We start from the raw sequence: 26,444 nt of genomic DNA, 5'->3' as shown, positions 1-26,444 counted from the left end.
TTGAGCTGTTTAGAACATTGAAGAAAAACACACAGTTTAGATTCACTACACAACTATATTTTACTCTGATATTTCACATTGCTCAGAAAAGTCGCAACGTGTTGATTAACGCTGATTTTATTTCTGAAAACTTGGACCGGATGCGCTTTGTTTACAATGGTTGATTTTACTGTGTTGCGGTTAATGAGGTGCAGCTGCGCTTGTTGAGGAAAGGTAGACGTCGAGAAAAGAACGGGGACCGTAGAAGAGTCAGCGGACAGCATAAATGGCCTCGGTGCCTGCCGAGTGAAGGATGGGCTCGTCGGTTTCGCAGCCATGGCCAGATCCACCACCAGAACCGCCGAGGACGGGGACTCACGGGTAACCGCCCCCACGGACCGCGGAGAGACGCGGGACCTGGCCGAGCCCCGGGAACTGTCTCTGGAAGAGGTGCTGAAGTCCTACGAGCAGCCCATCAACGAGGAGCAGGCATGGGCGGTGTGCTACCAGTGCTGCAGCGGGCTGAGAGTGCCCCGCCCGCCGACAGCCAGAGTCAGCCGGGTGAAGGACCCGTCCTCCATTCTCCTGCACAGGGACGGAACCGTGTCGTTACAGCACGAGCCAAGACACAACGGTAGGGTAACTGACTGCTGATGCCCCCAACTTCCCTCTGCAACTGTCCATTGCTTGCTATAGCTCCGAAATAAAACTTGAGGATGAGAACTAAATTCTAAAAAGTAAATTAAGTTATCGCTTCCAGATTGACAATGTTGGGCATGTTCGGAGCCCTTTTCCAATTCGGTTTTAGTAAAATGTCGACTTTTCCAACTGGTCCGCCTGCTGTCTTTTAATAAACTACCGTTACTCCGAGGTGGGCGACAATAAAACAGAGCTGACCAATATTAATTTAAAGAAATTTACTAAACTACACAGTGCCTGTCCGGTCTTATCATAACGGGATTTAAGAGTGTGTTCTAGTTTTTCATATAAGGCATTGAATCGTGTTTAATCTCACAGGAACCTCGAATTAGAAACAATACCACACGAAATTATCCAAATTTCGTACGGAGTTTGGTACACAGGAATTTCCTGCCCTTAAGAGAGAAACAGGCGCATCGTTCTAACAACATTACGTTCCTGCCTAATCGACCTTCAACCAGACTGCTTTACAGTTTTAGAGAACAGTGAGTTGCCCTTTAACGAACGGACACTGGATGTTGATTGGGACAGCTAACTCTGTATTTTTGTCGCGCTCTGGATGCCAACAAGGATGACTTGTGCTATGCCGGTAAATGATTAATAATTCATAGAGCACAGCTTCACCCTAGCATTCCCCCTTGCACAGACTGTTTTGGAGACTTCAAAGAATGGATGGAACCCCAAAGACTTTCTCGCTCTCTTCTAGCTGCATTCCCCACTGAATTAAGCCTGTACCTGCATAATATCCTACTGGCTGCGAAGTATTTATGTTCTCAATGCAGACTGGCCCCAGAAACCCGTTCCAGAAGTCTTGACTAGCACAGAGATCGCTTGAGGCCTAACTTTATTTAAAGAGGTTTTATTTGGTCTATATATTCCCAAGCCTGTGGTGACCAATTCAGTGCCACTTTACAATAAATTCAGTAAATTGTGAAGCACTTTTTAAATCAGGTCTAAGCTTTTTCACCTCATATTCCCACATTTGTAGGTCCATTGTTTCCAGAAAATGATGTTTTATTAAAGGATTTTTTGTAACGTATTACATTGAGTATGCTGAAAGCCACTCAAAGGTCTTAGATCATATTGTGTACTACCTTTGCTGTGCCTTTGACCTAAAGCCACATACATCCACAATATTAAAGCCTGTGTGTGTAAGAGGCCACAGAAGACCTAAACAGACGTTAAGCAGGAATGTGAGTCCCCACACCTCAGTGAAAAAGGATTGTGTCAGCTCTTATTCACTGTGTAACAAATTGTCACATTTGTGTTGCTGTTATGCCTTGTAACAGTTGTTTAGCACCTGTTAAGGAATCTAACAGGAAAAGTTTCCAGGTTGTCTCCAGGAGATGCTTGATGCTCGTTGCCCGACAACAACATGACAGCAGTCTTAAACTATTGTCATTAGGTGACTGCAAAATCATGCTTTGTTAAACAGAAGACGTAGATGTAAACTTCACTCCCAGGGATCTGCTGTCCATCACATATTGTATAGGTGAAATTGTAATCATAATTGTATTCTGCTCAGGCTATAGTGACTCTGAAGTGTTCCTCAGTTTGATGGGATGCCCCACATGGACCGACGGGGTGCGGGTCGGGAAGGTTAGCCATTTAACAGTTGCTGTGATCATTAGTCCTCAGCTCCTACTGAGGAGATCTTCAGTGCTCATTAGCTCAGTTGTTTATCCTCATAGCCCGTGTTGGTTTACGCTCAACTGATCCATAAAACACAGTCCATATACAAAGAGTGGTGCAAATCCCTTAAAGGGCATGAAGTGAGTCTTTTGTAGTGAGTCTGTCCGAAACATTTACGCTGTTATCAGAACTGTAGGTGACTGACTAATCAACTCATCAACTAACTCATTGCAGCTCTAGTGGTCTCTGTGACCACTGCTGCTGTGGTGTTGCTCGTTTTTACCCTGGTTATCATTCACTTCTTTCTTTCTAAAAACAAAAAATAACAAAAACTAACCCACAGCCATAAAATAAGAAGGAAATGTTCAAAAATGAAATAAAATTCAACCAAAATAACAAAAAGGCCAATAGTATAAACTAAATTAAATATGTCCTCTCAGAATTTACGTTGTCTTTCTTATTAGCAGGTAACGCTGTAGCAAATGCTCATAAACTAAATTATATAACTATCTGACTTCACTCTGAATCACAGCACTGCAATCAGCTCACGTAAGGCAGGAATTTCCCCTCACGTCCGAGCTAGTGGAAAGTCGGGTGAGGTTTCTTAGTGCACAAAACGTTTCTGGTGCTTCACAGCAAAACCGCGTTGCAGTATTCTCACTGAAGAAGCTAAGCACTGCTGTAAAACTTTCTAATCAATTAAAGATGTATTTTTATTAATGAAAAATAAATCAATACATCACTTTGAGGAAACTTAGAGAGGGCTCCTCTGCCCATGAGGAACTTTCTCATGTTGAGAAACTGTGCCGCTCTTGCTACTTTTGTCGCTAAGATAGGATAAACTTTATTGTCATCCGAGGGAAACTTTTTTCATGCTCAGCATCGCTGAGTTACAAAGCGTTCATCTCCAGACATTTAACGGCATCCTTACAGTCATTCATGGATTCAAATAATTTTAAAAAGCCAGTATTCATACATAATAAAAACCAGGAAGTCAAAGAAAACCAGACACAGATTCTTTCTGTCAAAGTTGATACCAGTAAAATGATTTGGTAACACTAACAGTAACTGGGTCTGGTCTCATATACAGTTTTGTTTTTTATGATGAATTATTTTTCACTTATAAAAGGACCCAAATTTCTCAAACATGAAATGATATCTAATAAGAAGCAACTGTAAAAGACCATTGCCTCAATGAAATAGCTTACATCTGGCTGAGGTATTACTTAAAGGTACCATTGCATCACAGAATAAGAAAACAACAAATCTGTCTAGGCAGCAGATTGTTACTGAAGTAGCAATGAACATCACTACCTACTTCTATGATGACAAGCATGTCCAGTTTCACAGTTCCATCACTAAAAACCCAAAGTCACAGCCAACAGGCCTTCACTCAGTGGAGGCAAAAGCAATGGCTCTCATTGGCCGTCAGAGTGAAGCACAGCAGGCATCTGTCTTTATCTTTTCACTGCCCCTCTGCATCACAATTTTTGAAAATATTACCTTTAAAAAGTAACAGTGGCCATAAAACTGTATTTCATGCTATGATCACATGTGCTGAACCATTCAGACCGTGGATCAGCTACATGCCTTTGCACCACTCGTTCCGCTGCAAATGCAGCACTGCCTTTATGTGAGCCAGAATCACTTAAATGGCACAGTGCCTTTATCCTCATTCATATATTTATTATTAAGACGGTCTAATGGAAATCATATTGTCCCCCATAAGAACTGATTGTTTCACTGCAGCTGCAATGTCCCATATACCACAGTGCTCTGAGAATGTCTGTGTACAGTATGAGGGGCTGAAAAGCTGCTGATCTGTCATCTGCTAAACTGTGGATGTCTTCCTCCTGCATTGACTGGGCTGCATCTTAATCTGTAATCAATAAGCATAGAGAGTGAGGGATGAGATTCAGAAGAACTTCAGGAATGCACTAATTTCTCAGTTTGAAGTGAAGCTGCTTTAGAGATTTTATGTGAAGGCTGCTGAAGGGCTCCTCAGGATACGGCTGATGGGAGAGGTTATCAGTGATTCACTGATATGCCAGCAGGAAGTCAAAGTCCAGGCACATGTTGGATCAAATGCTTGCATCACCCAAAGTCAGTTGCTTTTTTTTTTTCCAAGATGAAGGACGGAAAGCAGTTTTTATCTCGCTGACTACATAGTTGCTGCTGCATCACACAGGACTCCTGAAAAGTTGATTTGCAAGGTTGCTTCCATTAGTTTTTCCTTTTTTAGAAATCACCTCCATATAAAGAGGCTGTTAGTTTAGTTAATTTTATCCGTCTTGATTATTGCCCTCCTGCCATAAATTGACTTATGATATAAAAATGTGTGCAAAGGTCAACTTCGGCCTGATATGCTTGACATGTAGCTCGAAGTTCAAATGCTGCACCCTGCTACACATGACATGCAGAGAGGAAGATGGTTCCAGGTGATTAAAGTGTTCAGTTCCTGCTTCACTAGTTTATTTTTCTTATTTCTTTCCACTCTTTCTGTCTCTTTTATTCATTTATAACTGGCTCTCTTCCCAGCCCAGTTTTCTTTCTCTGTCACTTTGTGGTTTCCTTGAATTTGGTCTCCCAGACCTTATTACCATGGCAACAGATGGCAAAGTTCTTCTTGGGAGAGTGCGCGTGTTAGTGTCTACGAGCTTGTGTGTAGGGGGCGGTTGACAGGGTTTCAGGACAGAATATTTTCTTTAGCTTAAATAAATTATGCGTGGCTTGAAACTAATAAGCAGCAACACTGTGGGGTGTGGTGGATACTGGGAAGGGACAGAAGATTGTCGAGTTGGCGCATTTAAACATTTGATCAGAAATCGTCCCTGTCTCTAGCAATGCTCGCTGCTTTGCTCCAGGTGTGGTTGGTCTGTCAGTTCTCTTCTACTATTGGATGGATTAAACTTGGTACATTTCCTCTGGTGATTTTTCATTTAGCACCATCTTTGGGTCACAGTTTGAACATGTGAAGTATTGTAGTTCATGACCATGTATCACCAAGCCAGTGACGTTCCCAGCAGCCTCAGCTGTGCTTTGTGGCTGTGTGGGATTTCATCATTTTTCTTCAGGCACAGTGTCTTCCAACTATAATTTTTCATATTTTCATCTCCATTATGTGACATAGTACATTGTGTAAAGGTTTTTATTCCACTGTGAGAGTATTTTAAGACACTACACTAATCCCACCCTCAGTCAAATAAAACACAGTGCACTACAGAGCAAGTGGGAAACTATTTGGACACAGACTGCAAAGCCTAGCACTCCGGTGGATTAAATTAAAACAAGGACCATGGTAAACATTAGAGCTGCTAAACATTGTCATGTTAATATTGTCCTTGTCACCACACTGACTGAAACATTTAGCTTCACAAAGTTGTTAGCGTGGCTGTAGACCACTGGTCCTGTGTTCGCTCACTGCTAGTGGCAATTAGCCACAGTGATAATTAGCAATGGATATGTTAGCATGACAACCACTACCAAGTTTGCCTTGTTCCAGAACAGTTTGATTTGCTTTAATATGGTCTCACAGAGCTGCTAATGTGATCTTGTTGTCCCCTGTCATGTTGTAGCCTATCAGGACCAGCATTCCCAGAAGTATCCTATTTCCATTTCAATTAGCTCATAACTTGTTAAGGTTGTTGTTAGATGTATTTAGTTTGTTTTATTGTCAAAACGGCTATTCTGTGGCTCAAAAAGCACTGCAACTCAGTACAGGAACACGTAACATCCTGTCTCTGTCCATATGGCTAACTGGGTTATTGTGTTTTCCAACATTTAAGCTTGAGGGCTCTTGGATGTGCTTTTGTCGCAGATTCAATCCCTCTCTTTTGTGTTGACTGACCCATAACTGTGGGAAAGCGGCGGAGGTATCATAGGTTACATGTCCCCAGCTGCACATTATTTAAACCTGTCTGACGGGTTTGCAGGGGTTCATGTTATCTCACTCCTGTGAGAAGGGCATCATAATAGAGTTTCTTTGCTCTCCCTCTGTGTCGGTTGCTGTCTTTTGTTGCAGACTGAAGCAGAGTCTGTGCTCACATGGGGAACAGAGTGACGCTCTGTCTGTCTGAGGTCCTTGTCCTGCTCTCGGCACTTTGGTATTGACAGGGGAGGATGCTGTGGCAGGCCGGCATACGCCCTTCACCACAACCATCCCTCTGCTGTCTGTTCCTCATTTTTTTTCTGCTGATCTCTCTCATCTTTGTATTGCTTTATCTTTCACTCCTTTCATCTGTCTCTCTTTTCCCTGATCTGTGTGAAACTGTGTCCACAGTTTCTCTCTCTCTCTCTCTGTCTTGTCTCCTGCTTCTCTTGTCTGTCCGTTCTCCTGTTTCTCTGCAGTGAGAGCTGCTGATCGAGGAGTTTCAGGCCTCTCGGGTGTCATTACTGACATCCGAGCTTGAAGAAAGAGCTTTTTTACTCACACACACAAGCACACACACACAAACACACAAACACACACACACATGCACTCCAAACCTGGCTGCGACACAATAGCACATGGCCAAGTTATGACTGTGGGACATATGGAGGAACACATTTGATTTACTGAGTGGAAAACAGGCTGACTTAGTTTTTTATAATTGCCATAAAGTTCACAGCATGACTGTTAATGAGACATATTGGGTTTTCCTCTTGGAAGCATTCCTCTTTTTTGTTTAAAGGTGCCCCTGACTGCATTTTTAAGAAATATGTCCGTGTGTCTCTCCAACAACAGGAAGTGACGAATCAAATTTAGTATAGTTTAAGTTTTAGTTTAGAGTTTAAATATCTTCTTTTAAAATCACTGCTGAGAGTGCCAGCTGTTAAAAGCTTTAGTTTTGCTAGTTACCTGGGCTGTCCCCGGTCTGTTATTGTGGTTTCCCAAATGCTCCCTTTCATATGAAACTGATTGAAACTCAGTGCTTCAAGAAATTTTAACAAGGCTTTAACTGTTTCGACAGGAAGAAAACGTTCCGAATCATGTCCAGTGTAAGATAAAAACGATTCAAATCAAACTTTCCAATTAAAATTTGGATTAGAGTTTTAAAGTGACAGAGAAGTAATTCTCTTACATGGCAGCAGAATCAGGGGCTCGATAAGAAAAACCTCGGACAAATCAGAACAAAATGCTTCTGAGGTTTAGTAAAACATATCAGCAGTTCACAGGAACTGTGTAATCTGCAAAATGAACAATAATACAAATAGTTTTTAAGACCATTTGATTAGACTCACACCATTATTCTGCTTTCCTGGGATAAGAAAATGAACTTCTATTAGGTAAAAAAGATGGGAACTGTCAGATAAGACCAGCTTAATATCCCAAAACACAATCTTTATATAAAAATAGATGAACTCATTTATTTTGATCTCTGGAGAAAAACCAGTCTAGTCACTTCAAACGCCAGAGCATGATGACCGCTGAAAGTTTCATCTGGCCCTATAGTAGACCGATATTTAGCCAACAAGTTTTTAAAGAACGATTTTTCATGACTAACGATTAGTTAGAGAAACAGAAAACATTGGTTGTCAGGCATTTGTTTTATTTTTAGATTCTTTATTGCATAAACATTTCCTTTCTTTTTTGAGTATTTTACATTGTTCTCTATAACTTTTTTCATTGTGTGTATCGTATATCACTACTTTATAAGTATTCCATAAACACATTTTTTATTGAATTTAGACTAATTTTTAGAAGTTTGAAAAACTAATATTAACATTCATGTTGTTTGAAAATGGGCTAAAGTGAATTAACCTCAGAGGTTTTGTCAAATAAAAGTACAAAATCTCCCAGAATTGTCCTAACTGGTCGTGTATCCGCTCCTTTGTCCCTTCAGATGACGGTGACGAGCCTCGTCTTCCACGCGCTGCAGAGCGTCAGGTGAGACAGAAGGAAGAAGCACAAATTGCTTCACTGTCATTTCACTATAGAATTTAATTGAGGTCACCTGGAATTCAGGCTTTCCAGTGAGTCTTGTAAATTCCCTTTATGTTAATTTAAAAGTTTTTCTCTCTGTAATCTCTTGTGCAATGCTTACTGTTGAGGTTGAGAGATGATGAGTTATGAAGCAAAATTACTGTTAACTGCTGCCAGTACACCAAAAACTGTTATAGTGGATTAGTTTGCATCCATTTGGGTGTTTTACTGGATTTGGACAAACTTGTGTGTGAGAAATTGATATAAGACAGCCTATTTACTGTTGCCTCCTCATCCACCCCTTCAGCTGGTCCAGTCGCTGGGTGTGGCCATCTACCGAGCTCTGGACTGGGGGCTGGACGACAGCGAGGAGCGGGAGCTCAGCCCGCAGCTGGAGCGCCTCATCGAGCGCATGGCAGGGGGGGACCAGGGCGGAGAAGCTGCCAGGAACGGTACAACAGATGAAGGGTACAGTGGCCAGGAAGAGGAGGAAGAGGAGTTGGAGGAGGAGCAGCTGCAGGAGGGGGTGATAAAGCCGGTGTGTACATTCCGTCAGGTGATGGCGCTGTGTGCGACTCGGCTGGCCAACCCTACCTTAGCTCCAGAGCACTACCAAGCTGTCTGCAGGGCTCTTTTTGTGGAGACTCTGGAGCTGCAGACCTTCCTCATCAAGATCAGAGATGCTAAAGAGGTACATTAGCTCATGTCAGTATTAAAGTAAGACCTGCATACTTTTATGCAAATGTAGCTGAGAACATTTAGAGAATAAATACAGGAAAATAGATGCATGACCTGCTTTTCATGTATTTCAGTGGACTTTTGTTGCTTTTGCCTCCAGTGGCCTGCACCTCATTATCTGTGCACTCTCTGAATTTGAAATGCTGTTTACATGCTACAAAGCAGAGGCTGATAAATGACTGAAGATGCCGCCTCCACAGTTTCCTTCCAATGCTCAACCTCAAACCCTGACTTCTGTCGTGTCACTGCAGTGGTTGACCCTAGTTGAACTGCAGCAGAATCACTGTGCTGTTCTTTTCACGTGTACATGCAGAGGGTACACACTGGGTCATTTAACAGGTGGATATCCAGATGTTGCGCAAAAACGTCCAGTAGTTGAATGTATGCTGCTTAAAGCAAGATTTGAATGCTCCACAGTACTTTAGTTATTTGTTCAATTAATTGTGTTAAGCAAACTATTCCCATTTATTGTAACAAATGTGTTTGCTTTTATCAGTAGTAATGATGTACTCAACAAGTTAAAGGTGCCCTGAGTTTTCTTTTGTTTACATTCAGCATTTCTCAGCAAAACAGACTGTGTGTTTGCTTCTGGCCTAACAAGCTTGTTAAAATGCATTCCCTTCATCATTAGACATTTGTAAAACTGATTATTTCACTTTGACTTATTTAAATTCTGCATTGTTTACATCCACTGTTTGCTAACTAGCTAGCTGTCTTCTCCCTCCTTGCCTTTGCTAATGCCATTAGTGGTCAGCGCTCCCCAGGGTACCTTTAATGGCTGAATCTGGGGGCAAGGCACCACAGCTAAGAAGAACTCTAATGAAACTCCAATCAGGCAGCTTACAAACAAATCACTAAATTAGTTGAATTTGCAAAGGACAGTGAAGTGTGAAATGATGATCTGACATCTGTCACATTTTGCAGACTTCTTTATTAGCTCTTACCTTCAGTACCTTACAGGAGTTGTGCGCTCTTGGCTTTGCAGTGAGGGGTTCTTATTTTGACTTTACCTTTCCATTAAACAGAACTTACTTTGAAGAGAAGAGTGCACATGGTTTTCCACTTTGTTTATTGGTTACATTTCAGATCTTTTTTTAACCACTCGATTGAGTCTTAAGTGGAATGATTAAGGTTAAAGCCGCTGTGTGCTAATTTAGATTTTTTTGTCCCCCCAAGTGGCACTATTTGAAAACGAAATTGTTGCAGACAGCAAAATATGCCGAACAGTTTTATGTACATAGGTTAAAAACAACATGATCAACAAGACATATAACTTTCACCATCAGAATATTTTGCAATAAACCAGTGTAACTATGCTTACATTTGGGGGAAATAAAAACAAAATTGCATTTTTTTTTTTTTGCACAGATGCTGAAGAGGATCACAACAGAGGAGGCTGTGGAAGACAAGTCTACATCCGAGCTGGATGCACTGAAACACAGAGACTGGGTGAGTAAAGACAAACGAGGGCGCAGTGATACAGGGAGGACAATACCGCAGTGTGTGTGACAGAGGAAGACAGTGTTGTTGAGTTGTTGTTCTAGTTGTTGGTATTTGCATCCCAGGCACGTCTGTGGGTGCAGCTGATGAAGGAGCTCAGGCAGGGAGTGAAGCTGAAGAAGGTGCAGGAGCAGCCGTTCAACCCGCTGCCCACCGAGTTCAGCCTCACACCTTTTGAGATGCTGATGCAGGACATACGAGCTCGCAAGTTCCAGCTGCGTAAAGTCATGGTGAGACACAAGACTTAGCTTTAAAAGCGTTAAATATCATATGGTAGTGAAGGTATGAAAGAAGTTAAAATGCCAACGTCTTTGCCACAAAGGAAGATGAAATTGTCAGTTGATTAGGAAGCAGTGCAAACAGAAGGAGTACAAGATAAAAGCATTTGAAATGTCAGTTAGGTGCTTAATGCTGTTGAAATCCCAGTAGATGTATTAACTGCTGGAAGCCGCTTAGTCAAACCATAGCAGATCTTGAGAGGAAGAAATATCTTGAAGTGTCTCTGCTGTGAAATGCTAACCCTGTAAGAAATGTTTTCCTCATCACTTGACTTTGTTCAAATGGAACATGATGATTTGTAGGGCGGACAGGAGTAAGACTGTGACCTTGAAGCCAATGCCCTGTTTTTCATGCAGTCCACTGTGCCACATACGGTACAGGCTTTCTTACAAGAAGAAAATACTATGTAGTGAGCATACGAGTGAGGCCTTGAGGCCTTCTCCACGGGCAGATGCATAATTCAGCCTCAGAACACAAACACTAATGGAAGCCTCTATCAGCCGTCTGTTGTTCTGGCAGCAGTTGCACAGAAAAATCATCATTCAGCCCAGCAGTTCCTCTCAACCCTGAGTCCGGCCCATTGTACACCACCTGCCCAGCACCGAACAGTAGACAAAGTTAACAGTCAGCTGTAGTGACAATAGTGGAGCATTTGGGAGCAGTTAGCGGTGACCAATACTGAACTAAAATGAGACTTTTCAGGTGGTCTCAAATGTATGCTAACATTGCTGCAGGATGCGTTAATAGGTAAATTGACTAACATGTCTACCATATTAACTTTATCAGTTGATAATACGTCATTGTTGTGTTTATAGCTTGTTGCCTTGTCCCCAAGTGGCAAAAAAAAAATCTAATAATGTAGCTAATCCTGCCACACGTCAAGATCCAAGAGTGGCTGCATCTTACTCCTGAGCTCCAGCTGGTGCTATGTTTCTTGTCTTTGCCAGGTGGGGGGTGACATCCCTACCAGAGTGAAGAGGAATGCCCATGAATTGATACTGGATTTCATCAGATCGAGACCTCCACTTAAACCAGTGAGTGGGTATAGTCATGTTAAAGATGCTCGCTACAACAACTGCACTTTTGGATGTACACTTCTTTATTTGCTGTCTACAGAATAACCTGCAACCCGCTGAGTGTGTATCATACAGAAACAGCAGAGAATCCTGTATGTAATAACCAGGCTTGGAAACAAAAACTGTCACTTTAAATAAGACTGAATTATCTTATGTGGCAGATTTAAGACATTCTTATGTTAACCTCTGAAACTTTCATGCACATAACAAATAAATAATACATGCTGAGTGATTTGTTGTGTTGTGTGATTTGACATACAAGTCAAAGTGTTTCAGCCTTTTGCGACAAAACAAATTTCCCCACTGTGGGGCAAATAAAGGAAATTCTTATTCTCTCCCGTTACATAGTAATGAATTATCTTTGACCTGTATTTCTTTGCTGTCAATAATACTACAGTACAGTACAGTATTGTAGTACTACATGTCATATTTCATCAGAGAGATTTATTGTCCACTGATAGTCTAAAAGCTGTCAAAGCTTTTACACCTTGCCAAGAAACACTGGGTTTTGGAATGGGTTGCAAAGTATGAATGAATATGTACATATTTTCATCCTCTCTTCAGATGTCTCATAAGTATGGATGTGTTCTAATTATCTGTCCTCATTAGGTTTCAGAGCGCAGCCTCCCCCCTCCGCCCCCGCAGCAGCAGTCCCTCCATGACCAGGTCCTGGCTGAGATCAAGCAGGAGAGAAAGCTCAGGCCTGTGGTCCCGCCTGCCTCCAGACGTAAGACGTAATCATCCACCAAATTAAATTAAAGCCTCTTACCACCAGGTCAAAGTACAATTTAAATAGTAAAACATCATAAATCTGTCTTTTATTATACATAATATTTCATATGATTAGGAATTAGGAATCTTAAAGCATTTTCCAGCTGTTGGATGGTGGGGAAGAGCATGAAGTCAAAGATAATGTCTGGTGGCTGCTCTTGACATCATAATTAATGTAATATTGAAAGTGACTGTATGACTTTTAGAGTCACTCTTGTTACGCTGTAGAAAATAAATGTACTGAAGGTGAATAATGCTCCCACTTCAGGGCTGACACTGCACATTCTGAAATGTAGCCTGTGAGGGTCACACTACAGTAGCATCACAGACAAGTTTGTAATGTGTAATGTGTGCTATATGGAGATACAGTACATGTGGAGGTGGCATTGCATTTCACAAATATTGACCAGCTATTTACAGATCAAGGTCATTCAGTGTGTGGGCCATTTATAAAGAAGCTTAGCAGATTGCGTTGTTTAAAGCTGCCATTGATAAAAAGGAATCCGATTTCTGATGGCTGCAGCTTGTATCGTATGGCGACCTAATAAATAAACCAAATTAACTCACAAAATGTTAAGAAGGGAATGTACATTCTTGCATCCATTTTCCAGATTTAAACAGAAGAATACAAACACACACCTTCTGAATTTAACTTCCCCCCTTTCATCAAACTAAGACGATCTTAACTGCCTTGTTAAGCTAGACTCACCGATACCTTCTGGCTTAAATTTGAAGTTGATCCCCAGTTGCTGTACATTGGCTGCCCACTCCTCAGGGATGGGGAAGGGAAGTTTTCTTCATATTAAGTTGTAGTATGGTTGTGTAATCAAATAATCTTCTTAAACTATGCTGGTGACAGGTGATACTCTTAATCCTTTTGTCCAACTCTATTAGTCTACCTGGTGGGTGGCAGCAGTGCAGTCTGACCACAAACCTGGCAGAAGCATATAAGCATAGCCTCTGTGAAAAGAATAAAACACAGGTGTAGTCTAATCGCTTTTACAATTAAATTACAATTTATTACAATAATATTTTACAAAATAACTCACTGCTTATTTGAAACAGTAGTTAATTAACTGATTACTTAATTTGGAAAACTAATATGTTTTGTTACTTGTTACAATATAAAAGTTACTTAAGTATTTTAACACATTACATGGCAGAAAATTACGCTGTGAATTAAATTATTTGCACTGTCAAGATACTATTCCACCACTGGAAAACATACATTGTATAGCATTTTGACAGCAGTATACTGTGTATTTGTCAATAGTTAGACTTTAGGATTGTTAGGATTGTGACTCATTGTTAGAATAATTTCCAGGATGGTGAGGTTCTTTCAAAACTGAGACCAGATTTCCCAAAAACTTACTGTCTCTGCTCACCTTCCCGGACAACACTCGGTCTGCTGAAGACTTAAACATCTGAGTTACAGTTTTTTCTCTGAATCTTGAAATGCAGCAGTAATTATACTCATGTCTTAAAATGAGTGTGGCATTGAGTTATTGATGCAAAAATGCAACACTACATTGAATCACTGCCCTGTGATCTCAGTGCTTTTGAGACTTATTTGTTCCCTGACTGCGTTTTTGGTTTCTCCTCCCTCAGCATTTGGCTCCCTGCCCTGCCTGGCTCAGACTTGTCCTTGTAATGTCAAATCTACTTCGTGTATTGACCTGTCCATGGCGGAGCCCGGGCCCAGACCGTCGTCCCGCCCTCGCATCCTGCTCAAGGCTCCGACCCTGGCTGAGATGGAAGAGATGAACATATTTGAGGTGAGTCTAGGCAGAAACTCCAGCACTGAGATATTTAAAGTGAGGGAAAGGATTCATTGGAACCATTGTTGTTGTCTCTGAGGGCTGACTAGTGTTTTTCACAGCAGCACATGCTTTGTTTCCCTGCCTAAATGGGTTAAGATGCCTCTGTGCAATTGCAGGATAGCACAAAGTGAAAAGTGGAACAGTGACTGGGATGAATTCTCTTCTCCTTTGTACAAAGACGCAACAACTTGGGAAATCTGGTCTGTTAGTTTTACTGTCAAAACTTGACAGCATGCGTCTCTCTTGCACCTCAGCATTTAAAACTTTGCTCAGTGGCCCAAAGGGGGAGCCACCTGCAGGCCAAAACTAACTTATGTCTCATCCAGGGGAAAAGGCATGTTTACTGTCACAGTAGTACCTGCTGTTTTTATGTTTGCCTCAGTTTCATGTTTGCTGTTTTGGTCTTTTTTTAATGTGCTTTATGTAAACCAAATTTAGGTGAGAAAGGGCGGCAGGGGTACAGCCCATCTTTTCTTTTCTCCTTCTCCTCCTCTTCTACTTTGTTACAGCCTAAAGTAGAAGTTTTACAGAAGCCTTACAAACCAGAGTCCCTCGCAGGAGTTCATACCTCCTCTGTGGTCCCTGACAGGCCCCTCACATTCAGTAGTAATGTCTGTGCTCTCTGAAGCTCTATGAGGCCTGTGTAGAGTAGCAAAGGGCAAATATTGTACTATTTACTCCACATTTATGTGATCACTCAGGTTACTACTGACTTTGCAGATTCAGATTATTAACAGAAAATAGAATCAGCCAATAAAACAAGATGTATTATTGTAGGTTAAGATAACATATGGAGGGGATTCACAATCTACCAAATGACACATACATTGATTGATTTGCATAAATATACACATGGCTCTTACACATTGGTTATAAGATTGCCTCTGGAACAGATCTCATGATCAGCAGAAGGATTGATTGGTTGTTTTGCCTTTGAAATCGTGCTTAAATCACATATTAGTACATATTAAACTGCTGGCAGCCCGATGCGAGTGTGAGTGCTGTGTTCATGTGTGCCCAAACAGACGTTCAACGTTTCTTGTTCTGAAACAACTGCTCCAAACAGTCCAGATGTGAAAACACTCTGCAATGTTCCCCTCTTTCAGTTGAACAGGAAAATGAATTAAGGCATGCGGTACTACAATAATACTGACTCTTTCCTTTTTCCCTCACTCTTTCCTTCCTGTGTTGTGTTTCTGTATTTGTTGAGGTGATATGCTTTGTTGCTACTTAAGTAAAATCAACAAACCAAGTAGCAATAAAACAAGGACACACTCATGGAAACGTCTTCATCCAGGCTATCGTGGTCCTGGCTGAGCCAGTGTTACAATCAATCTACCACACTGTTAACACGTGCCACAATATTTTCACATCAAAGATTTCCATAATATACAGACTATTATGTCACTTGTTCAAACCAAGAAATATAATCCAAGTGGTAAAGACCTCTATGGTCTAGAAATGAAAATTATTTTATTTAATTGCTATAAAATTAGGTCCTATTTGATACTTCAAAGTTATTTAAGGTATCTTGCATCTTGATTGCCAGTAAATTTCTTAAATGGAGTCAATGTCATGATCCAAGCAGAGCACTACAACACGCTGAGCTAACAGAGGAGTTCAGGTCTCGGTTCATCTTGACTTGAATCGGAGTCTGAGCTCACTGCTGCTCTCTCGTCACATGTTCATTATTGAGACTTGATGTGATCTGTTGTCAGGAGCGAGCAGTTCAGCCTAACTGTGGTACATTGGCTAGATGACATTTCTCCACATACACATTCTTATTCTGTGTTGCCCTCAGTTCCTCACTTCACTTTTTCTTCATTTTCCTCCCTAACATCCAACCCTTTCCTTACCTCTACTGTCCCTGCCCTGTGCCCCCTCACTTCCTTTTTATTCATCCTCCCCGGCCATCCAACCTTTCCTGTCCTTTTCCAACCTCCACCCCACCCGCCCACTGCAGGAGGAGGAGTCCCCGGAAAATGGGGAGCTGAGGAGAGCAGAGAGCTCCCCAACACCTCTCAAAAGAGATCGCTCCTTCTCAGAGCACGATCTGGCCATGCTCCGTGGTGAGATGCTTCCTTCGCTCTCCGAGTCAGCCCAGCTGGACGGGGTGGTCAGGCTGAGGGGAGAGAGGCCTCGGTCCAGGACACTGACTGGCACCAGGCCGCCTCCCATTTACAGAGGTCAGTAGGTTCATGTAGACTGATCACCTTTGGTGATAGTTCTTCAGTTTGTCAGAGGTTAAATACATTTGTGGCATTATACAGTAGTGCAAAAGTGAAATACCATCTGATTTACAGAGCACTCATTTTAGATCAATAAATATCACAGAAAACTGACAATGAGTGGTGAGTTTTAACTCCACAGTAGTGGAAGCCTTTTACAAACCCTACAAAGCGTACCTCTACATGGGCATGGAAGAATATGTAAAAAACTGTACACCTTCATCCTGGGAATACTGAGGCTCTGAATAAGTTGTTTAATATTTCTCAGGATATCAGAATGATATCAGGATAAACCCCTTGAGTAATCACCACTCACTAAAAGTATTGCATTACCAAAGCGACACTTTCTGCTAGACTTTCTGTTGAATTTGCAGGATTGTGTGGACAACCATCAGTTATGAGATGAAATTTGTAAAAGGAGTACTGAAAAAAGTGTGTTCCTGTGACGCAGCGTGCTAAAAAAAAACGGGGGGAGCTGAAGTCCAACGCCTGACTTGAATATACCTAACAAATCAGTAGGGGGCTAAAGTGGTTTCATAAACATCAATTCAAGCTCATGCAATCTAAATATTATTAGACAGGTTGAGGTAGTCAAGATGAACACATGTGCAAATTATTCTAAAGCAGCCATTGCTGTCAAACACAGATCAAATCGATCCACAGCTGAGTGGCAGAGCACATGAAGAATTCAAACATCTAACTAAAACATGTAGTGACGAAAGAAAAATTAATACAGCTGCCATAAGCAAAAGCCAGAGAGACAGACTGGCAAGAAGTTGCTGATCGATTGCCTAAGCAGCAACTAAATTAAAATGTGCTAAAGTATTTGGGGCATGCATCCCATGTACTGATCCTGTGTCCTCAGCAGCAATGTGGGAGTGATTCCAACACGTGACCTGTTGCTGCTTGCTTTTCTCTCCCTGTCTCATTCTTTAGTTATTCCGTCAAAAATAAAAGTTAATTGAAATGTTTGTAACATTACATATATTTATTTGTATTGATCCGGTTTGCTCATTGCTTGATTTTGTACCACTGAAATCAAGCTGGCTCACTGTCACACTGCAATGTAACTGGGACATGAACAGAGTAAAGCCAGCATTAAGGTTATCATAAACAATGTATGTTAGGTGTAATCAGCCCCTTTTCCAGGGCTGGGTATTATGCTGGATTGCAGCATGTTTTTGTTTCATTTGCTTTACATTTAACATAGCTCTACACTTTTGCACTTCTCAAACACTGCGGCTCATGTCATTGGTTCTCTTATTTGACTCTAAGAAAGATAATTAATGAGATCATCTGCTGAAGCATTTACATGCAGTGAAAACCTGCAGTCTCTTGGCTCTCGGTGGCAGTTGATTCACACTTCCTGCAGTTTCAATTCTCCTCCCACTGAGGGAGACACAGTGCCAGTTACACTTCTGTACAGTCTGTATTTTTCGCCTCATTCATGGATTAGTGAACTGGAGGTTTGAATATTTTTACATACAAGTTGGCCATAAACTGACATGAAAGCCAAGCCTTCACAAAAAGTTCAACTGAGTGCTCATGAGTGGTAGCTCCTCGGGTACTAATTGAAACACCCTTTGAAAACTTCCCTGCTCCTCTGCCTTGAGGTTTGGAAGGAACGCAGTAGGATTAAATAAAAGGTCATGACAAAACTTAGCAAGTACTTGCTATTACAATTTCAACCTTCAAGGCAAAAAAAAATATTTACTTGTTGTGGCAGCAGTATAATATGTCCTCACTTCTGTCTATCCTATCCTCAGTTATACGACATTAAATTACTGTTACCTGACTGAAATAAGAGCTGACTGATGTGTGAGTCCACTGCAGTGGTAAAGTCTTTACAGCCCTTGCTGACAGGGAGCTGACAGTAGTTACATCTGCCATGAAACTGCTGGGAGTTTTGTGATGGATTCTAATCAAATATAAAGATGTGCGGATAAGGTCTAACTGAATGAAGGAGTGGAGAAGCTAATGGGTTTGGATTGTAACTCGCGGGGAGGATGTTATCGGTTTGATGGCCCTGATTGGTGCATTAGCGGCTTGAGGTAAGTGTTTGAAAAACAATGCTGACTTCAATCCATTCTCAGCCTCCAGATGGCCGCAAACCGATCCACGCAGTTGCATGCCACAAACCACAGACAAAGCCAAATAAATCTCCCAATTCTGGACATTTATTCTGTAATGCACGACTTTACCAACAGGGGACTCTCCAGCATCAACTGCGTGAATGTGAGGACATAAGCCTGTAAGCCCTGGCTGTCATCAGCAGCTGATCCAAATTATATGTACCAATGATGTTTACTGGCCTGTTCCAGCCTTCCTCTCAGCTTGTTTGCTTTCCATTAGAGCCAAATTGACATCTTCCATTTGCAGGATCGAAGAAGCTCCCTGCATGTGGTCTGTTTTTAACCCCCCCCCCCACCACCTTTGGTTAACTGAGCCTTTTCTGTGCTCCTCTTTTGGATCAGCATCCCTCTCACTGTGTTCTAAGTTACAGATGTAGCAGCATGGGCCGAATCACTCCGCTGAAGTCAGATGAATAATACATGACAGTGTAAGAGTCAATCAACAAGCACTCTGAAGGGCTGGGATCTGAGACAGAGACTGATGTGTAATTCATGGAGTCATTAGACTGGGATTTGTGGCCTTCCCTCATTCACTCTCTGATGTGCTGTCCTCACTTGATTTGGTCTTATTTAGTTCCCCTGATAAACTCTCATTATTCCCTCCCTTTCTCTTTTCATCAATTTCCTTCCTATCTCCAGCTTCCTTCCCAGCTCAAGGCAGGGTGCCGCCCTCTCCGGCCAGCCTGTCTCTCAGTTCAGTTGACGAGACCACAGAGGGGTCAGAGACAATGTCTGGCTGCACAGCTGGAGATGAGCACCAGTGGATGGTGAGTTAGCATCACACTTAGCATCAGAGCTGGTTCTTTTGCTTCAGGTCTCGGTGGTCCGACTGGAAATGGATCTGCACTGCACTCCTTTCAACAGTTAAACTGCTCTGTTAATAAGTCTGCAAAGGCATTTTCTTAAAAGACATGGAAAAAATTTGGCAGTGTATGTTAATCAGACAGATTATTTCAACCTACTAGCGATACCACAACATCATCAACGCGTGGACCCTGTGGTGACATTGCTTTTGTTAACCGCTGCTGCCAAGCTATGGAATGAAAGCTTAAGTTCAGTTTTAAGAAAAATCTTTTTCACTTGTCTGGCAGTGTTGAGAAATATTAAGGCGTTAATGGTAAATCGTCATCAGTTCTAACCCAAAGACTTCAGCCCCCATACACTGAAGAGCCACAGTATACAAAAAGATCACAGAGCTTCTGACACAGCATCATTAAGATTACTCTAATCTATCTGATCTTTGACTTTTCTTGTGTTGACTATGAAGTTATGCATAATTTGTTTCTGCAGCCAAAATTCAGTATTCATTTTCACATCATCAGGAATGCTTCAAGTGGATCAGATGAGTTTCAAAAAATTCCACAGTGCAATGTTGTGCCTTTTTGTATTTGTCAAACTAACAGTTATGTGACTCTGAAATCTGAATTACTATGACTGACCTCCCTTTCCTGTCGGCTGTGTTCAGGAGGAGTTCAGCCACCCTGTGGAGAGTCTCGCCTTAACGGTGGATGAGGTCATCAATGTGCGACGAGTGCTGGTCAAAGCAGAGATGGAGAAGTTTCTTCAGAGCAAAGAGCTCTACAACAACCTGAGGAAAGGCAAGGTAACAGAGTGGAACTTCCCTCATTGCTGTTTATCGCTCTGATGTGTTTACAGTAAATGGACTCAATGTGTGTGTGTGTGTCTGTTTCTCTCAGGTTTGCTGCTGCTGCAGAGTGAAATTCCCTCTCTTCTCATGGCCGTCTACCTGCTTATTGTGTAAAAGGTTAAAAGAAAACTTCCATCTCCCTCGTCAGGAATTTCTGTTGTTTATCTTTAAACATGTTTAAACATGTTTATCTTATGTTCCACTTGTATCTTTAAATGCTTCTTGATCTTTGCTTCAGGACCGTAGCCAAGATTCACTTTGCCAGAACATCCCACACCACCATTTAGATTTTATTTATTCAGTTAACTGTTCATTTGTATATTTTCTGAGAATTGGATTTTAACAGAATGAAGGCCTGCATGATGTTTTAAAGCTTCTGTAGCACCAGAGTTATTTATTTGTAGTCAAACTAATATATGGTCTAACTCAGTTGAAATGTAAATCTAAAAATACTGTTTTATTTTTATGTGTAGGATCTTATTTTTCCTCCTCCCACTGTTTGCATAAGCATGCAATCTCTCGTGAATGTACTTTCAGTTATTACAGTCTTAGACTTGCTTTATATAAGCATGTGACATATGCACTATAAATGGAAAGTTTATTATATTAGACGAGAAACTGGCAGACCAATTGTTGAATTCATTTGGAATTTTACTTTCTTATTCTCCCGATAAAAGCCACCATTTTACATCAAATATCACTGAAGGATCAGAGTTTATGATAACAAGTGTGGTCTTAAAGATAAAACACGTAGGTTCCTCGTGCAGCCTGTGGAGCTTTGTAAGATACTCTTGACATTCCACAGATGGGTAGGAGTCACTCGGAAATCTATGATCATTTCAAGAGTCATCAGATGCTTTAGATAAACAACTCGAAAGCAGAAGAGGGATGGGGTTTAACATCGTGTTAGCCTTAAGATGCTGAGTGCAGTGTTATACCATCGATGGAAAGTAGGACTACAGTTGTCTTGATGTCTTTGTGTTTCTCTTACAGATCTGTCTGTAACTCCTGCAGCGCAAAGGTAAATTTAAACACCTCTGCTTATGTTTTTTGGCAAATGTTTTTTATGTATGGCTCTGAGCTTATTTGAGCTCTGAGCTTATCGATTTAAATGGGTTATTGTTGTACCTCCTGTTAAGATATTATTTCCTTTAGTCAAGTACTCTGTCCAGTGAAGTGGCTGTTATTTCTGTTGACATCAACTCTTCTGTTCTTCTGTTGGTTTTGATTTGTTGCCTCAGTCCCAGGCCGTGTGGGATGTGTGGTTCTGTGCTCTGTAGGTTTGAGATTTAGGCTGTTTGGATTTTGTGTGTTTTTTGTGACACTAAATTCTTTGTGTAGTTGCTGTCGTCGGGGTGCTGTGACTCATTTGTGTTGTGCAACATTATTGTGGGTTATCTGTATTGAAATCTGTGTGTTTGTTCAGATTAGATGTTGATTTGACTGTGATTTGTGTGACAGCTAATGGCCATAGTTATTTGGTGTGTAAGTGTTAAGTCCTTTGTGTTTGTGTGTTTGAATCTCTTGATTGTACTCGGAGAGTGTATAAATACTTTTCTGAAAGTTTTTTGCCATCAAGACTACTGTGTCCCCTCACGAAACATTTCTCTTTCCCCGTCTCACTGTTTGTCTCTTGTTACGCCTCTTTATGTGCTGCAGATGAAGATCCCCTCAAAGAAGATGGCCCATATTCCTGTGTACACTGTGGGCTTCCACAGTACTCCAAAGAGCCATGGACAAAAAAGCCAAGTCTATAAGTGAGTCTGCGTTTGTCTGTAGACCACCCACCAGCCACCAAGATTTGTACTTGAATCTTCCCATAGCAAAGAAGTTTAAACCAGTTTTTTTCTTTTAATATGGGTAAAATTCCTAAAAAAAAATTAGGCGATTGGCTCCTTTCCTATTATGAGTACGGACATCATAAAACATGCTGAAAAACAGGAAACAGTAGAAAGCAACACAGAGACCAGTGACAATGTTATAGTGGTTGCTTTTCTTTTATTTATCTTTTATTTCAGCCTCTCTTTCAAGCTCATCGCAGACTGAACGATGTCTGAGCACTGCTCGAACGGAGATGGTTAGAAAACTATTTAACTATTAGTAGCATACTTCAACACATCACAAGGTAGCACCGCAAAAGGGGCACAAATTAGCATGTCTAGCTTGGTCAGACTGCTGTAACTATCTGTGACTGCTGCAGAGTCATTTTACCTGGCAGTTAATGCTGATTGTCCCCTCTCCCACTGAAGACAAAAGCCAGATGTTCATAGGGTTTTTTTGTCCAGTGTGAAAGGTGTATATGACTCTTTATCTACGGTGAGGAGTAACAGTGAACTTTGCTTGACTGTTACATTTTTGATCAAATTTATCTTCCTTTTCCATTTTGGTCTTCGGTCTTTTGCCCTTGTCAAATTTCAGCTTTTCAGGCGTTCCATCTGATAATCGACAAATTAGCTTGAAATTTGTATCCTCATGTTCGCAATGGGGGGGTTACATCTTTTTTATGCCCCTGACCTTCCCTCTCGTGACAGACCTTATATTTTTAGTCCCACAACTGATGTGGCTCTAGCAACACTTGCAGCACACTGCAGCCAGGCTAGCAGCTCTGTGGGACTGTGGTAAACATATCTCAAAGCACTGCTGTGTCTGATGACAGCCTTCTTCATGTTCAAAGTGAAAACGTTTGACATGTATAATGTTAACATGTTAACATTTACTGAACTGAGGGCACAACAGAGTCTTATGGGACATTACGAGTTATGGAGGTATTTGTTCAGAAACTGGATTGTTTACCACCAGTGATGATGGCACTAAGTGAAAAGTCAGATGGTTACCAAAGGGAAGCAGTAAAATGTTTACCAAACAATCCATCCAGTAGTTGCTGACATATTTCATTCAGGACCAAAGTTCTGGGTCCACAGACAGACACTAGCAATGCTAGAACCAACGAGGATGGGAACAAATCCAAATAATCTGTATGCTGTATTTTAATTTGGTAAGCCCACGAGCAGGGCTCCGTCCCTATACTCTTCTCCTTCTTCTTCTATACGTGACTATTCTCTTGCTGAACATGCCAACTAATTTGTCTTGCCGTGTGTGTCGTCTGCAAAGTTCACGAAAGGTAAAGTTGACTTGACATTTGAATGCGCTCACAGCTTGTGACACAAGCCCAGTTTCAGCCAGTCACAATGCCTCTTCAATCCAAGGACGGACACACACGCCGGGTTAAGAACACAGGTTAAATCTATTTAAGTCTGCCCCTCCCTCACGCTACTGATTGCTAACCTTCTCCAGCCTAAGCAGATACAGCCTCTTACCTCAACCAATTGCAGATTGCCTGCTCAATCCACTCACCAGTGTCTACTCCCTCCTCCCATCCTTTTGTTACATAATCAGTGCTGTGCTTCTTCAGAGGCCTCTAAGCAGCCATTATGTAATAATTACCCAGCTGTCATTAATATCCTCACTCACTGTGCGTGTGTGAAGACACACAGGAGTGAGAGCAAGGAGATGGATGGAAAGAGGGATGGAGCGAGAGAGCGAGACAGTGTGTTTTAGAGAGAGACAATGCAGGCATGCAGATCGGCTGTCATCACTAGCCGAGCGTGTAGCTCAAAAGACTGAAATAGTAGGTTTTATAACAGCAAATGTTAGTGTTAATCAGAAAAGATTACCATAATCTTGTCATTAGTGAGTATGGTGGTCCCACACCACCAACGCAGCAGGTCTTTTTTTGTTGTTGTTGCAGTCAACAGTTTTATTCCATTTTAAAATGCTGCCACAGCAAAGATGTCACGATTAACTCTGTGAACAAGAGAACAGAAAAACAAGCACTCGTAAGAAATTACCTGATGGCTGACGTTATTCATGCTCTTGTTTTCTTGTGACCCAGCGGCCTGTGTATAACAAGGGTAAATAAAAAAAAATAAAATTGGGGTGAAGCGTTAATAATTCAGGAGCCTTTCCCACAGGAAAATATTTCTTTTCACACACAGTTATGGACCAAATTTTTTGCTTTCTGACTTCTTTCTCCATCACAGGCCTTTAAACTCAGTTGAGTTTAAAGGGGCAGTTCACCCCATACATTATGATATTTACTCACCGTTGAGTTTTGTTCTCTGTTCACTTCATGCTTCGTGTGCTGATTTATTGGCACTGCGCTGTAGCAGCAAATCAGATCTCAGCAGCAGCACTTTAAAACACGTGTATTAATATTATGTTGTGGCTGTTGTATCTTCACATGCAAAAAGGAAAAAAAGTGCACCTTCAAATGTCAAATTTTATTGATGTTCAAGATTTGTGAAAGATTTTTTGTGCTTTGCCCGTTGAGCAGTAAATCCACTGAAATTCAGTTTTCCTTTTGTTTTAAATGCAGGTTTGAGTTGGCCATTAAACTACATTTTGTTAAACACAAGCTGCTTAAATAGGATTTTGTCAGATAGCAGATAACATTAAAACTCTTTCGCACATACTGGTAGTTTTACCCTGCTCGACTCCTCTGCATAAATTCTAAAACTTTTCAAATCTTCCCTGTCCTCCTGCAGGTCCCTGCGCAGCTTGTCCCGCCGCTCAGTGGAGGAGGACTTCCCCCACCTGTATGCTCACGGCTGCACGCTGCGCGACGTCTGCGCTGAATGCACCAAATTCATTGCTGATGTCATTTCCTCTAGCCGCCGAAGCCTGGACATCCTCAACAACACTCCCAAGAGAGAGGCCAAAGCTGCTTCTGCTGCTGCTGCTGCTGCTGCTCAGAGACCACAGCTGCAACGTCAATCCCACCTTGAGACTTGTCCTCAACCAGACCCTCGGCGTCACCTTCCACCATACCTGCTGTCACAGTGTCACGCCCAGCTCCCTCAGTCCCTACAACAGCACAGGCTTCACGCGTCATCATCGTCTCCTTCGCCGCTGCTCCAAACCAAGACCATCAACAGTGTGAACCAATGAGCAGACTGACTGACACTTTATCCCCTTCTGCCTACACACAGACTCCTTAATGAGTTGTTCTCCTGCACTACACTGCGCGCACACACACATGCACAGAAAAGTAGGGTTCTTGAAGGGTTCTAGTGGTTACATGCATCAGTAATGACTCAGAGATAAATATAAATAAAAAACAGGAGTACATAATCCAGTGAGGATTGTTATTTCACTATTGCTTGGTTGGACTATTAAAGGTGTTATTAACGGTTATGCTCTGATATATCAGCCTACGAAAACATTTTATTAAGCTGTGTAGAACCCATTTTTTTAGTAGGACTATCGTGACTCTAAACCACCACCACCTCACTCATCATCCACTTCCCAGCTACATCATCTTCCATATCTCACCATCTCACCGAGCAGATGTGCTCACACACACACACACAGAGCCCCTATTGGTCACTTCATCAGGTTTGAGTTTGACACACTTCTGTCTGTATCTGCCATTGCTACAATACCATGACTTCAGTCCTCGGTGCTCACAGCTGCTGGGAGGCATACGGGTGAAGAGGGCAGAGGAGGAAAGTAGTGGTGGTTGGGAGTAGTATACACTGTGAGTAAGAGAGAGAGAAGGTGGAGGTGGAGGTGGGGTTTGGTGGTGGTTGTTTGAGGAGGATAAAAGCTATGCAGCATAGAGTCAGCGTGTAACCCTAGCAATTTAGCTCTCTGTGGTTGCCTTGTTTTTGTCATGAATGTAACTTAGAGACCCAGAAACAGAATTGTAAAATTATAAGCTCGTACTCTGCGTTGTAACATTTATTCTTAGTCATCCAAAAAAGGGATTTGTAACAAGTGGCTGCTGCGTAATGAGGCCTCTTTTACATTTACAGCTCGTAAAGTCCCAGGTACAGCTGGACGAGTTATGATGGCGGCGACACTGTGAATGTAACGGGCTGAAGCTACAGACTGCACCTTTAACTGACGCAACATGACCATGCTGATGTGAAGCGAGCAGATGAAACTCCCGCCTTTCTCACTCCCCATGGACGCTTGCAATCTGCTCTGGTTTTGTAAACACCAAGTAAACCTCAACTGCAATAAAATCTAATGACAAACA

The 26,444-nt window shown here is 41.7% G+C and overlaps 1 protein-coding gene across 1 annotated transcript; it reads left to right on the top strand.

The window, feature by feature from the left end:
• Nucleotides 1–141: 141 nt before the first annotated feature.
• spire2 (spire-type actin nucleation factor 2) lies at nucleotides 142–26,444 on the top strand. Its single transcript, XM_046395244.1, has 15 exons — nucleotides 142–613; nucleotides 8,133–8,176; nucleotides 8,520–8,903; nucleotides 10,319–10,399; nucleotides 10,516–10,680; nucleotides 11,677–11,763; nucleotides 12,415–12,532; nucleotides 14,185–14,351; nucleotides 16,360–16,582; nucleotides 19,396–19,523; nucleotides 20,222–20,359; nucleotides 20,454–20,521; nucleotides 21,398–21,425; nucleotides 22,064–22,161; nucleotides 24,949–26,444. The coding sequence occupies exons 1-15, from the start codon at nucleotides 316–318 to the stop codon at nucleotides 25,349–25,351; spliced, it is 2,430 nt and encodes an 809-aa protein (XP_046251200.1). The 5' UTR covers nucleotides 142–315; the 3' UTR covers nucleotides 25,352–26,444.

Source organism: Scatophagus argus, chromosome 7 (genome assembly GCF_020382885.2).
Source record: "Scatophagus argus isolate fScaArg1 chromosome 7, fScaArg1.pri, whole genome shotgun sequence".
In the NCBI taxonomy this organism is placed as follows: Eukaryota; Metazoa; Chordata; class Actinopteri; family Scatophagidae; genus Scatophagus; species Scatophagus argus.
The sequence above is the reverse complement of the archived record's forward strand: the minus strand, read 5'-3'. Positions and strand labels throughout refer to the sequence as shown.

Bases quoted from the DNA above. Each gene is read 5' to 3' on its own strand.
- spire2 (XM_046395244.1), top strand. From the start codon at position 316: ATGGCCAGATCCACCACCAGAACCGCCGAGGACGGGGACTCACGGGTA. The intron at 614-8,132 runs GTAGGGTAACTG...TTGTCCCTTCAG, and splicing joins GCACGAGCCAAGACACAACG to ATGACGGTGACGAGCCTCGT. The intron at 10,681-11,676 runs GTGAGACACAAG...TGTCTTTGCCAG, and splicing joins TCCAGCTGCGTAAAGTCATG to GTGGGGGGTGACATCCCTAC.